General features: G+C 38.0%; 1 protein-coding gene across 2 annotated transcripts in view; it reads left to right on the forward strand.

Moving 5' to 3' along the window:
• LOC108495506 (zinc finger SWIM domain-containing protein 6-like) overlaps positions 1 to 12571 on the forward strand; it is a 99628-nt gene that overhangs the window by 72074 nt on the left and 14983 nt on the right. For both annotated transcript variants that reach the window (XM_017811265.1, XM_017811267.1), the window contains exon 5: positions 12052 to 12231. In XM_017811265.1, the coding sequence (XP_017666754.1) occupies positions 12052 to 12231 (180 nt within the window). The remainder of the gene's footprint in view (positions 1 to 12051; positions 12232 to 12571) is intronic.

Below are 12571 nucleotides of genomic sequence, written 5' to 3' on the forward strand. Positions count from 1 at the left end.
ACAGTCTCTGCTCCGAATGGAAGAGGTAACTCAGACCTTGAAGTATAAGGGAGTGATGGTATTGTTATGTTACAAAGTCATGTTTGCTTCTCCTCTTGTCATCTTCTGAGATGTTGGAGAACTAAAATATTAACAGAGGGAGTGAGACAGGCCTTTGCATACTTATCTTTTTGTATTAGCAGTTCAGAGTAATCTGGGAGTGGCATATATGTATGTCTTTTAAAAAAGTGTTTTGTCTGTCCTTTATTTCACAAGTAGGTAGCAATTTAACATTGTAGTGATGGAGAGTTTTAGGACATAAAAAGTATGTAAATATAAACTCTGTTTAATATAGGTTTACTTGCTTGCCCTAGTATGCTGTCTGCCAACTGCTAGGCATATGGCCACTTTGTCAGTTCTATCTTGACATAGATTTTTAAGCATACTTAAATAACTTCAGCTTTGCTTCTTGACTGGGTCACTTGAGCCTTTCATTAGAACTTAACTGGTGCTTCCTGCCTGACGTTGGGCATTGGCAAGGGTACTGGAAGGACACATTGAGCTCTGATCAGAGTTCTTGTTGAATTTTATGGTAAATTGTTTATTTCAGTAGAAGTCACATTGGGTTTGAACGTTTCAAGGTGCTGATTTGAAAACAACAGCAACAAAAACCCCCACACCTAAACCAACAACAACAATAACAACAAACCCCCCTAAAATAAACCATTGAAACCACCACTCAAGACCCCTAAATGAAATACTTCAGGTCTAATATAAATATATATAAATATAAATCTAGTATAGACACCTGATTTCATAGGTAATTTACAATTCAAAAGCATCATATTAACAAAAAACACTGTGCACATAAGTAGGTAGTTGGGTTTTAAAACCTCTAGTTTGGGAATAAGAATATAATAACTATGCCCTTCAGATTCATCTGTTGTACATCAAAGAGTTGGATGAGCTAATTGCTACTTATGGAATGCCAGAGGTATTCTATTGGAAGGATCAAGATTACAAGTCAGAGCTCTAAGGTTGCTTGTGTACTTTTCATACTAGAAGAATTTAGATGTAATTTCAGTGATGCACTAGTGAATCCTTCCAGTTTGCCACAGTGACACATGAATTCCACTTTGCAGAGTTTAGAGCAGAGTTTGAATTCTTCATGTTGTTGCTGTTTAAATGGTGTCTCTGTACATAATTTTCACATCCTGATCTTTAGTTGTTTGATTCTTGGTAACCATGGTTGAAAACTTCAGTATGTCATAATGATTAATTATCCGAAACCCCTTGGTTTGCCTTTTAATTAAATTGCATTGATAAGATGAGAGAGGATATGGAAATACACAGTGAATAATCGCTGATGCCTGTTGAGCTGAAATCTCTGATTTGAGAGAAAGGTCAGTTAAACTTCTTTGTAGTCTAAGTGAAAAAAAGTGGACTGTGAATCTTAGTACATCAAGAAGTTGTTAATATTCATCCATGAAAAATTAAGTAAAAGTTGGTTGTTCTCTGCAAAAATGAAAATATTTCCTTAAAACAAGGGGGGGGAAATTGACTTTGTGCCCCAGCCCAGGGATCATGATGGCTCCAAGGCTCTGCTTTGGAAGTAAATGTTGAGTACTGACAGATGCCAGACATTGGGAAGAGACTGTTTTGTCAGCAAATGGGATCTGCAAGTTAATTGGTGTTTTCTGCAGGCTTCTGGCTGTGAAATTAAATTGGAAACCCTTTAGCCACATGGATAAAACAGGACCTGAATACAAATGGCACATGTCACCATCAGGGCCCACTGTGAAACAATAGTGTTCCCATTTGAACACTGTGCCATTACAGATCATTTAAATGTGGGGATTACATTTAAACTAAAAGCCCCATTTGCCTCTTACTGCAATTTAAAAGTCCTCTTAGCTAAAGCTAAGTGACAAATTAAATGAAAAAAGTGCCCACATTTTTAAAGCTGTAATGCAAAACAACCTTTTATTTCTTCTCAAGTGTCACGAATGAATCATTATACTTGTCAACCCTAAACCAAGCCATAATTGGAGCAGCTACTGTTATCAAAGTGGGGCTGCTCTTGTGACAGCTTAGTAAAGCTGAAACTGTTAAATTAAATCCCAGATGTTTAATCTGATGAAAGTAGTCAAGTAGAAGAATCTAAGACAAGTATCTACTGCTTGATGGAATGATGGAGCCCAACACCATGTCAACATGTAGATTACCGGATCAGATTTATTTTTTTTTTTCAGTGAACTGCCATTTTCGGTATCATCTTACTGCTTGCCTTCATGGTGAAGAAACTTCACATAATTTGCATATTTCAAAACAAACATTTCTAGTAGATTTCCTCCATTTTGCCATGTAAGAACTCTTTAAGGGGAGGAGAGCTGGTTTCTTTAAATTGTGGAATAGTTTCTTGTGGTGTAGAAATATGATGGCTGTGTCATGGAGAAGACGCTGTGTCCAAAGGGCTCTTTGGCAAGGCAGGACAGTGGATAAAATTGGAGGATGTGTTCTGGTTTAGCATCATGCTGATCCTGGTCTCTGTTGCTCATCTTATTTTATGATGTTGAGGAGAACTTAAGTGGTACTCTATAGTTTCAGAGTATGTGGTCCCTTCCGCATTTTAATGCATAACCTTTTCCTGTCTACCTCAACCACTTCTTGACATCCAAAGTTTTTAAGCATAGGAACCTCTTAGGATACTGCAGTGATCTTCATTCATACGATAAAGTTTTTTCCTAGTGATCTGCTTAGAATCCTTTCTGTTATATACTAAATATATTCTAGCATACTAACTGGGCTGTTGCTATAAAGGTATTTCTTGAGTGGAATAACATGTCTTTGCTGTAGTAGTTCTAATAGTAGTTCTTCACTAGTACTTTGCCCTGTTACAGGTTGCTTTTTAAATGTTTAATCAGGCTGATGGTCTGTTTTGATTTCACACTTGCTGATATTCTGGCCATTTTCTGGATTAGAATGATAAATTTTTGTGTAAAAATTTGAACTAAAATATCATTTAACAAGGTCATACACATATAGTGATATAGAGAAATAGTACAATATATTTCTTGATGGATTATGCCTAAATTTTTACGAGTAGCACTTTGTTCCTTAATTCTAAATGTTGAGTTTGAGCAAGGAATCATCATAGATTGATTTGCCAAGGGCAGACTAATGATCAAGTGTTAAATAGTGCTCTTTTTTTTATTTTAATTTGGAAACTGCTAGGAGTTTTTCTGATAGAAGTTTTTATAGTCATCTCTAGAAAACAGCAAGTTTTCTTTTAACCTTAACTGAGTGTAACTATTTTCCATCTATATTTCTGTCTCAGGCATTCCTTTCCTTTGCAGTTAGAGAGACAAACTTGTATGAATGGGACGTGCCAGCTGTTCTAAACAGATTATCTGTGCTTAGTACCTAAGTGGAGAGGGGAAAAGGACAAAAGCAGCTGGGGTTGTTGCCAATATGCCCCTAGAGAAATTCCTTCCTGATACCAGCTTTGATGACTACTCCAGGGCTGCCATGAAAAAGAATCGATAAACTTAAGCATTCATTACAGTTTTGTGCTCTAGTACCATTTTTCTGGAGCTACATGTTTCATGCAATCCTTTTTAGAATCAACTTCTCCGCACATTTTATGGTATTTAAAAAATGGTACAACAAGGGTCTTAAATCTGAGTGCCAAGTTTATGTTCCTATTGTTATTATATCATTGAATATCCCAAGTTATAATTGCATCATGTTCTGTCTTATAGCTAAGGAAAGTATCCATGCCCTGCATCTGTAGAAAATAAAGTTAATTTCAAATTTCTAAGTATACATTAGTCAGTTGCACATAGCGGATTTCTGGCCTTAATGTGAAAGCTGTGGGTAGCCCTGTATTTCAAAGGAGGTGTGATGCACCATTCTTGGAACCATTACCATTGGTCTTTAATCGTGAGACTTTCTGAGTAGAGTGGTAACTTACGCATATTTGTGCCTTAAACTGTATCATGTCCAGTAGCTGTCTTTGCTTAATTGATAGTTGCTTTCATTTTGTTTAGTCTTAGCTGTCATGGTCTTATGAAACGTGTACTTCAGTTCACGTGCTTAAGGTTACACCTGCTTTTTCACAGAACAAGCTGTTAATATATGTCAGTGTCTTTGAATGATTTGTGCTTTTGGAGGCACTAAATTAACAGTACGTCAGAGCTAGCATCACAAGATAATTTTTCTGCTCTAAGGCCTGAGTTATGGATGACAACTTAAATTGCTGTTATGGCCTTGCAGTGTCTCAGTTGTTCTGCCACCTGGGTCTGCCCAGTGAATAAAGCCAGGCTGCAGTTCTGCAAAGATGGATTTTATCTGCATTTTCTGAGGACTGTTACCTTCCTCCTCCATTATGGACATTGCCATAATGGTATTTGAAATGAGGATGTATGAGGCCAGAATATGACAGAAGACTTTGGTTGGTTGTGGGTTTTTTTCTTTGTTGGGTTTTTTTGTAATTTCACAGTATATTGTGAATTAGAAGGGACCTACAAGGATTGTGGAATCTAGCTCTTAAGTGAATGGCCCATATGGGGACCAAACCCACAACTTGGTGTTAATGGCACCTTGCTCTAACCAACTGAGCTAATCCTGTGGCATTTATCAGATTTGAGAAATAGTGGTTACAGTAATTACTTTTGGTCTATAAGCATAGTTTGAGGGGCTTGTTTTTAATATCATACAGAAAGTTAGTTTTCCATTCAGTTCACTTGGATGGAAAGTACTTCAAATTTCTTTGAAACAGTTCTTGTAATTTTTATTCCTAAGATGTTGAACTGATTTACTTAAAAATGTCCTAAAAAATTGTTGCGTAAGGAACTGGTACAAAACTCATTGCATCCCTGACTGTGGAATCACATCTGACAAGACTAAGGGCAGAGTTTTACTGTAAGCCAAGCTGGTTCTTAGCATTATTTTTTTTCCTTCTTCTCATCCTTCATTTTTCATATTTCACTAATGCTAAGCTGCCACTTAGTTTTCCAGTGCCACTTCTGGTAAATACCAGAGCTAGAGAGAAGTGATAGATTCATGAGGAGGAATTACTGACTCTTCACTAATTTCTGAGCTTTACTGTGGTTCAGCAATCTAGTGTTGTGATATTTTCCATTTTACTGTCTTGAATGGACACTGGAAAAATAAATCAAAAATTGGAAAAGTAATTTAAAATGAAAAGTGCAAGAATCTCAATCTGCTTGGGTATGTCAAAGAGAGACAAAAGAAACCCTTTGTAATTTAAGGTAGCCTATGGTAGACTAAAAATTAGATAGGGAAGACAATTCTTCTAAAGGAACAAAAGGTAGCTAAAAGTTGTAGTTGGAGCTGGAGAAATTTAACTAAAAATAAGCTTAGAATTTTGGGTTGTGGTAGCCAGGCAGTAGACTGTCTAACCAGGAGCTGTGCTAGATTCTTGTATTAGAAGTTGTAATTCAAGTGTGCTGTTTTTGTAAAACTCAACAATCGTATTTGGGCTGGAAGATGGAAGTGATTTGTGAAATGTTAGAGTATAAAGGAATTCAGACTAGACAATCAGAATTTGTTCCTCTGACCAGTTACAGTGCATTATTTACATTCTGTGAGCACAGTTGTGGCAATCATAATTCCCGCTATGTGAAGGGAGTGTTTTCACTTGCTCTCCTTTTTTTTTTTTTTAAAGGAGGGATATTTTTATCCCTTTCTTTATGAATATCTTATTTTGTTGGACAAACATCAAGTTTTGCGGTTTTGTATCTTCTTAAGAAAATTAGCTGGGAGAGAAATTCATTCCTATCAATCATAAATTTAGATAGAAATAGCTTAGTGCACTTATAGTTAGTAGTCACATTAACTTTTCTTCTGAAAATTATTAGTCTCTGAAAATAGATGGTAACTTCTGAGAGTGTATTACTAGTTAAAGTACTTAATAAAATATACATATTTTGGGCAGGAGCATACTTTCACCATCTGGCTGTAAACATTGGCAACTACTTAAAATTGTGAAGAGTTACATTAAGATACTCACGATGGACTATTTTTGTAATGTATGTGTTAGTATTAGCAGTGCTTTTACCTTCAGTTGATTGATTGTAAACAAATGATTGAACAGTTTTGTAAATATGACTCAAGTTAATAACTTGCAGATTCTTTATACTTCTCTTTAGCTTTGTAGACTAATAGTCCATGCCTTGCTACAGCAGTTTGCTTATAGGGTACTACAGATGCATGTGGTAGGGTACTACTCTAATGAGCATGTGACAGATCCTAAGTGATCCCTTGGGAGATAGTAGTCTTAAACTATTACACTGTTAAACTGCACCTTTCAAGCTAATTCCTGTTCTTATATGAAACCCTTTGGTTGAATAGGCAGAGCGTCTGCAAGGATGCAGCAGTTTTTAAAACATACTTAAAACGATGAAAGTGTGTGGTTGGTTTCTTTTTCCATTGTGCTAAAAATTGAAAACATAGGAAGAGAAAGCAGAAGTTTTTAGTTACTTGACACAGAGATCAGAGCATTTAGTTGCTGATAGCTCTTTCAGCCAAATACACATGTGCCTTTAGCCCTTGGAGCAGCAAGAGAGAAAGGGAAACCTAAGGAATAAGGCAATTTAATTTGTCTCTGTTTTAGTCCTCCGCTCTGTCAAATACACACTCGGAGGTTAGTGCGTAGAGGGGCAGTGATTCCCTCTTGCCATCAGTGCTGCAGGTAATCTACTGCGTTAGTCAGCCAGATAGTGTGAAATGCATGGGGAGTGATTAGACTATCATACACAATACAGTCAGCATGAAGCACTTGTCAAGACCAATACATCAAAGTTTAATTCAATAATAGAGTGAATTAGAGCAAAATGAAACATTCTGTTCTCCAAGAAACACAACACCCATAGAAAGCCTTTTTTTTCTGAAGGCTGAACAGAGAAGCTAGAATGCATTAAGGAATTTTTATGAATAAAATTGAAACTTGGATGCAACAGAATGCTGAGAATAGTTTTCCTTGAGATTCTTACTGAAGAGAGAACAGCACTGAAGCGCTTTGCCTGTCTTTACTATTGCATAAAAGCAACTGTTTAATTGGAGCATTCTCCAGTGGGACTTCTGATTATGTTTTGTTCTAATGGAGATCTCCCCAAACCTGGAGAAGGGCAGTGGCTTTGCCAGTTATTCTGAAGGCACTTGTCCTTCTCCTTGAGAGTCAATAAATACCATACTGTACCTTCTTTAAGTTTTCTAAGTGGCTGTCCCAGTGGAAGTGGGTGTGTGCTTAAAATACAGATGTAAACCATTTTAAAGTCCTTTGCTGACATTTCTGCTTTAAAGAGTTAATAGGTTCTACCTGCTAGTATTGTTTCTCCTCTGGCACTTCCAGTGCTGGAAAATTATGCCTTTGTAACAGAAATGATTAGTCTCAAATGGGGCACAGTGGCAAGTGTGCTGCAAGTGCTGAAGCTGTTTTGTTTGCTGTGCAAAGGTAATGATCTTGATTACCTGGCTGCATTTTCTTTGGAATGGTCAAATGCTACTAATCTTATAGCTTAGTTTTTAAGAAATAGTTGTGCATTAATGGGAAGGGCAAAGAAGTATCACAGTATATGTGCATCTGTTTCTTGCTTATTATAATTTTGAAAAAGCATTGATTGGTCTAAAATACATTAAATGTGAAATTCCAAAGCGAAGGCCAAGTCTCAGCCATTGACTACACAGGTATGGTAAATGAGGACATGCTGACCCAAGCTCAGCTATACAGCATCCCTGACAAGATAGCGTAATGTTCTAGAGGAAAAGCAGATTTCTTGGAAAGACTGTAATCCAACAAACAAACAGAATTGTATGCCAGGTCACTGGTCATGGTCCATGTCCTAGCACCTCACTGAAATTGTTTCCCTCACCACCTTCCCATTTACTGGGTCAAGAGTAAAATATAATTGGTTTTATGAAAAGTGAGAAATGTTTAATCACAGTCCTTGCACTTCCTTTAGCTTCATGAATGCACGCACACGCAGGATATGTGGTTATTATGACATCTACTTTTACAGTGACTTAATGCTTCTTAATGTTTTTCAATTTGCATATTTAAATCCTGATCAATGTAAAGGCATGCCGCCCCTTTTTTCCCCACGAATTCAAAGGTATGGATGTCTCCTGAGAGAAACAAAAGCACTGATGTTCCTTTGTATGAATAAGGAAGGCCTCCATTGTTAAAACAGTAATCTAACCTTTTTTTTTTCTTTTGGGTGGTGTGACCAATACTAAAGATGAATGACAACTGTGCATTTTCAAAAGGAGGTCTGTCTGAACCAAAGGTCTGTTTTGGCAAAGCTGGCTTTTACCAAGTCAAGAAGATTAGTGTTGAGTCAAAATAGGCAATTCCTCACTGCAATGTGACAACTGTAATACTCATTCTCTTATGAAATTATTGCCAAATTGCAGTTGCAGCATGTCTTACTTTCCTATTATTTTGTGAGGAAATTTTTTTTATGTTGAATTATGATCACTTTGCCACTGTGCTGTGAGGAGTTTTGTATTGGAAAGATGTGGGTTCGAGTCAAGGGATCCAAATACAAACTGTACTTCTGGTGTTGTAGCATGCAGTTTGGGGTGGAGGGAAGATGTGTCGACCTGCTGAGAAACCAGTATGAAAAAACACCTGGTGAAAAACACTTGGAGACAGGAAGAAGAGAGTGAGCTGTGTTGAGAGAGAAAAACAGAGTCTGTAAACACAAATACTTCCTCTGGATTTTTGGTGTCTCTTTTTTATTTTATGAGACATTTGTTCATATTGTATGTGGCATGGGTGACATCATTAAATGTAGTCAAATATGTAAACTTAAGAATGCTAGGAGTGTGTTTTGGGTAAATTCTTTGGAGCGTAGACTGTTGCCAACAGCAGTTTCTAACCTGAAGACCGTGGAAATTGATTCAGATACCTTTCTTGCAAATTAGGAAGTAGCTCCCAAATTTTCTCCATAGGCCTTATCTGTAGTAAGGGGTAGTAAGCATGATCAGCAGTTTCCCTGTACAGGAGCCATTTTGACAGAAAATAGAGTATCTCTTGTTTGAGGCCAGTGTAAGCCTCCAGGTTGGTGTGGCATTTAAGAGCCAGCTCAGAGGGGCTTCCACTGACCAGCATCAGAGTCAAATAGGAAGAATATCCTCCAGGTTCCTGCCAGTTGGTGTGTGATAAAAGTCTGGGCACAAGCTAATGTTTTCCTCAAACTTTTCAATACTAGGAGCAGGACAGGAACCAGTGAATTGAAAGAGCCAGAATGTAGCAGATGTTAGGGGAGGGGAAAGGTATTTAGGGATCAGGAGTAGGAAGAAATATGAATACAGGCAAATGCACCACACTTGGAGGCAGTGGGGAAGAGAAGGGAAAAAAAATAATACAAAACTCCCCCACCAAAAAACAAACCAACTGAAAAGACCTAGAAACACAAATAGACTGAAGAGCGTGGGGTCATTGGCATTATGCGTCCTTCTCACAGATATTAGGCTTTGTAGCACTGCAGGAGCTGAGCCTGAAGCTCTTTTTGTTCCCTTTTCTTCTCCTGGGGGAGTTTTGTCTTACAATCCTCTTCCTGCAGGGAATCGGGCAGCCATGGAAACTGTGCAAGATCTCAGATGTGCTTGCAGCTTTCTCTGAAGTCATTGGGAGCATGGTGTGGTTGAGCTCTGTTGAAATTTTAAGTCGTTTGTGTGGGGTTTGTTTGAAATACACTTGTCCTTGTGCTTCATTTACATAAAAATAGCCTGGGCTTCAGAGGCAATGGCTGCTAACAATGTAGTTAGGCTTGACATCGTTTTCCACTTTAAACCACAGAAGTTTTTAAAGAATTTTGATACTTTGGGTTCTGTTTGCCCTCTACTGCCTCATAGATGTATCCTGTGCATAGTGGAGCTTCTGAAGGAGGCAGGTGAATTCTTTTGCCTCTAGTGGTGTTTCTGAGATGTGGAAAAAGAAAAGGCCGCTCTTTTTTTTTTTTTAAGGGGTATAGTGGAGTCAGTGTTCAAGGGGCCTCTGGTGGTCTAGTGGTTAGGGTGCAGGACTCTCACCGCTGCGACCCGGGTTCGATTCCCAGCCCCCCGGGCAGATGGAGCTCGTTAGCCTTGTAAGGCAATCCATCTAAGAGAAGGTCACTCTAAACAAACCTACGTCCTGAGACCCTCACTGCCACTGTCCAAGCTTGCTCGGCCCCGGCAGATGAACCTCAGGATTAAAGGGTGGGCTCAGTTCAGCGCACGCTGTGTCTCACCTAAAAAATCCACTGCGCAGGCTCGAAGGGTTAATGACCTTTCCCAAATCTTCGCTCGCGAAGACTGGCCATTATTATTAGTGAGTGTTCTGCCTTGCTGGATGATTGAAATACTTAACCAGATGTGATTATGATATTCTACTTTGCTTTTCCTTCAGTCTGAAAACACTGGGAATCTGGTTACAGATTTTATTAGATGCTGAGACATAAAGTGTCTCTGTAGTGCCCTCAAGTGATACTTGATTTTGAAAATAAATAAGCAGTCGCACCTTAACTATTTCCCAAGGCTTTCTAATGTGCCTCATCTTCTGCTTCATTTTGCAGATTGCGAGAAATGTAGTTGTACTGAATAATTGATGCTTAATAAGAACCAGTTGTAATTTGACTTGTTTTGGATGGTGAAGTGTGCTGACAAGTGTGTCTAAAGAAAACCAGACGATTTCATTTAAAAAAAAGATTTTAAAAAATTGGCCTTATTCACTCCCGTGGCAAGTTTCAGACACTTAAATCCGAAACCCAGAACACTTGCTGTACAGTATTTAACTAGTGTGCAGTAATAAACTGCAGTAATGTAGTCTCTCTCTGTTCTGAACTGTAACATATCATATTTTGTTGTGGTTTTCAGATTTTTTTGATATTAATTCCCCATTCCACATTGGTCTTTAATAGCAGGAGACTTGTAACCTTAAGGATCAAGCTGTTACTCCTATGCTGTGGCTTACCTGAGTTACTTTAGGAATGAATATGATGTAATAGCCTGGTCCCTGGGTATCCATTTTGCATTCTTAGCAAGAGAGTCCTTGAATATGAGAATTTTACTTTCCTGGGAGAACCAGCTGCGTTTTTATTCTCTCTTTTTTTTAGCCTGTCATGAGGATTGCATAGTCTAAGCATATTCTCACAATCTCTTGTAGTGTATAAGGCGCATTCTTAATGAGCACATGAACTGTTGCGAAACAGTACTTTCAGATGACTTCATGCTTCTGTCAAAGTTCAAGCTGATGAAGGGACAGCTGATTTAGAGAAAAATCTTTGCATTTGAAAATTGCCACTAGACATCCTAAGGGTATTTATGCCTGCCATGCTATATAGTCTCGGGGAGATGTTTCCAAAGTGGTGGTACGTGTGATATGTCAACACAAATTAGTTTTCCCTTAGAACTCCCTAAACAGAACAAATTTTCTACTGTAACAAAATTACTAAAGTACTTGCTGTAAAAATATCTTATTCCTATCAAACTGCACAAAACTCGTGTTTACTGGTTATCTGAGATCTAGATGTGTTTGAGAATGGGTTACATCATCAGGAGTACTTCTGATGGATTCTGAGTGTGGAAGTATGTGTTTACGAAATACATGTCTTACTAATGTACTTCTTTGGTTCCTATAACATGAAGCTGGAAGATACATAATTCTCATTCATAGAAAACCCCTTCTGATACAAAAATTAGTAGGAAAACTTGGTTCATGTTCTTCTGTAACTTTATGTGGATTCTTTTTTGCCTTTTACTGATGTTCCTGTCTGATGACCCATACATTGGGAACTCTGGATGCCTAATACAAAAATCCTACTAATGCCTCTTAATTGAGAAGGCTGACTTGGTACCATCTTTCAGCTTTTTCAGATTGACCACACTAGCCCCAAGCACCTGCATGGGGAATTACCAGTCTGCCTGGTGTTAAGTGTAGCTGTAGTTAAGCAAACCGGGTAGCCTTTGAGGGGAGAGAAAGTATATGGTCTATAAATTTGCAATTAGTCACTGGCTGCTGCGTTTTTAATAGAAAACATAATTTAGCGTTTTTTTTAAAATCAGGTGCTCTGTGGATGTGTATAGTCTTAAATCCCCACTGCAAGTTGGAGCAGAAGTCCAGTTGGCTAAAACAACTGAAAAAATGGAACAGTGTGGATGTTTGTCCCTGGGAAGATGGAAGCCATGGAAACGAGCTACCCAATTTAACCAATGCTTCGCCTCAGGGTGCAAATGCCAACCAAGGTGAGCCTAAACGTATGCACCAACTGCAACATACAATATAACTTCTACCTTATATACTCTAGCCTTGTAGAATTCAGCACTCTTTCCTAGGACAAATCACTTTCTTGTTGAGGACTGACCAAGCAAAATTAGTTTTACTAATACTGTCTTTGCAGAAGAACAAATAAGTGGGTTTTTTATTGTACTGGGGCTGCAACATTTTCAAAGCAAGCATTTGTGTTTAGTTAAGTCTTCTAACTTTTCACTTGGTGCTTCTAAATACTGTTGCATAAAAATTGGATGTCTTTGAAATATGTTGTGTAACAACATGTTTCTTTGCTTGACTATAATCTCATATTCC

This window comes from Lepidothrix coronata, unplaced genomic scaffold (genome assembly GCF_001604755.1).
Source record: "Lepidothrix coronata isolate B3197 unplaced genomic scaffold, Lepidothrix_coronata-1.0 Scaffold31, whole genome shotgun sequence".
Lineage (NCBI taxonomy): Eukaryota > Metazoa > Chordata > Aves > Passeriformes > Pipridae > Lepidothrix > Lepidothrix coronata.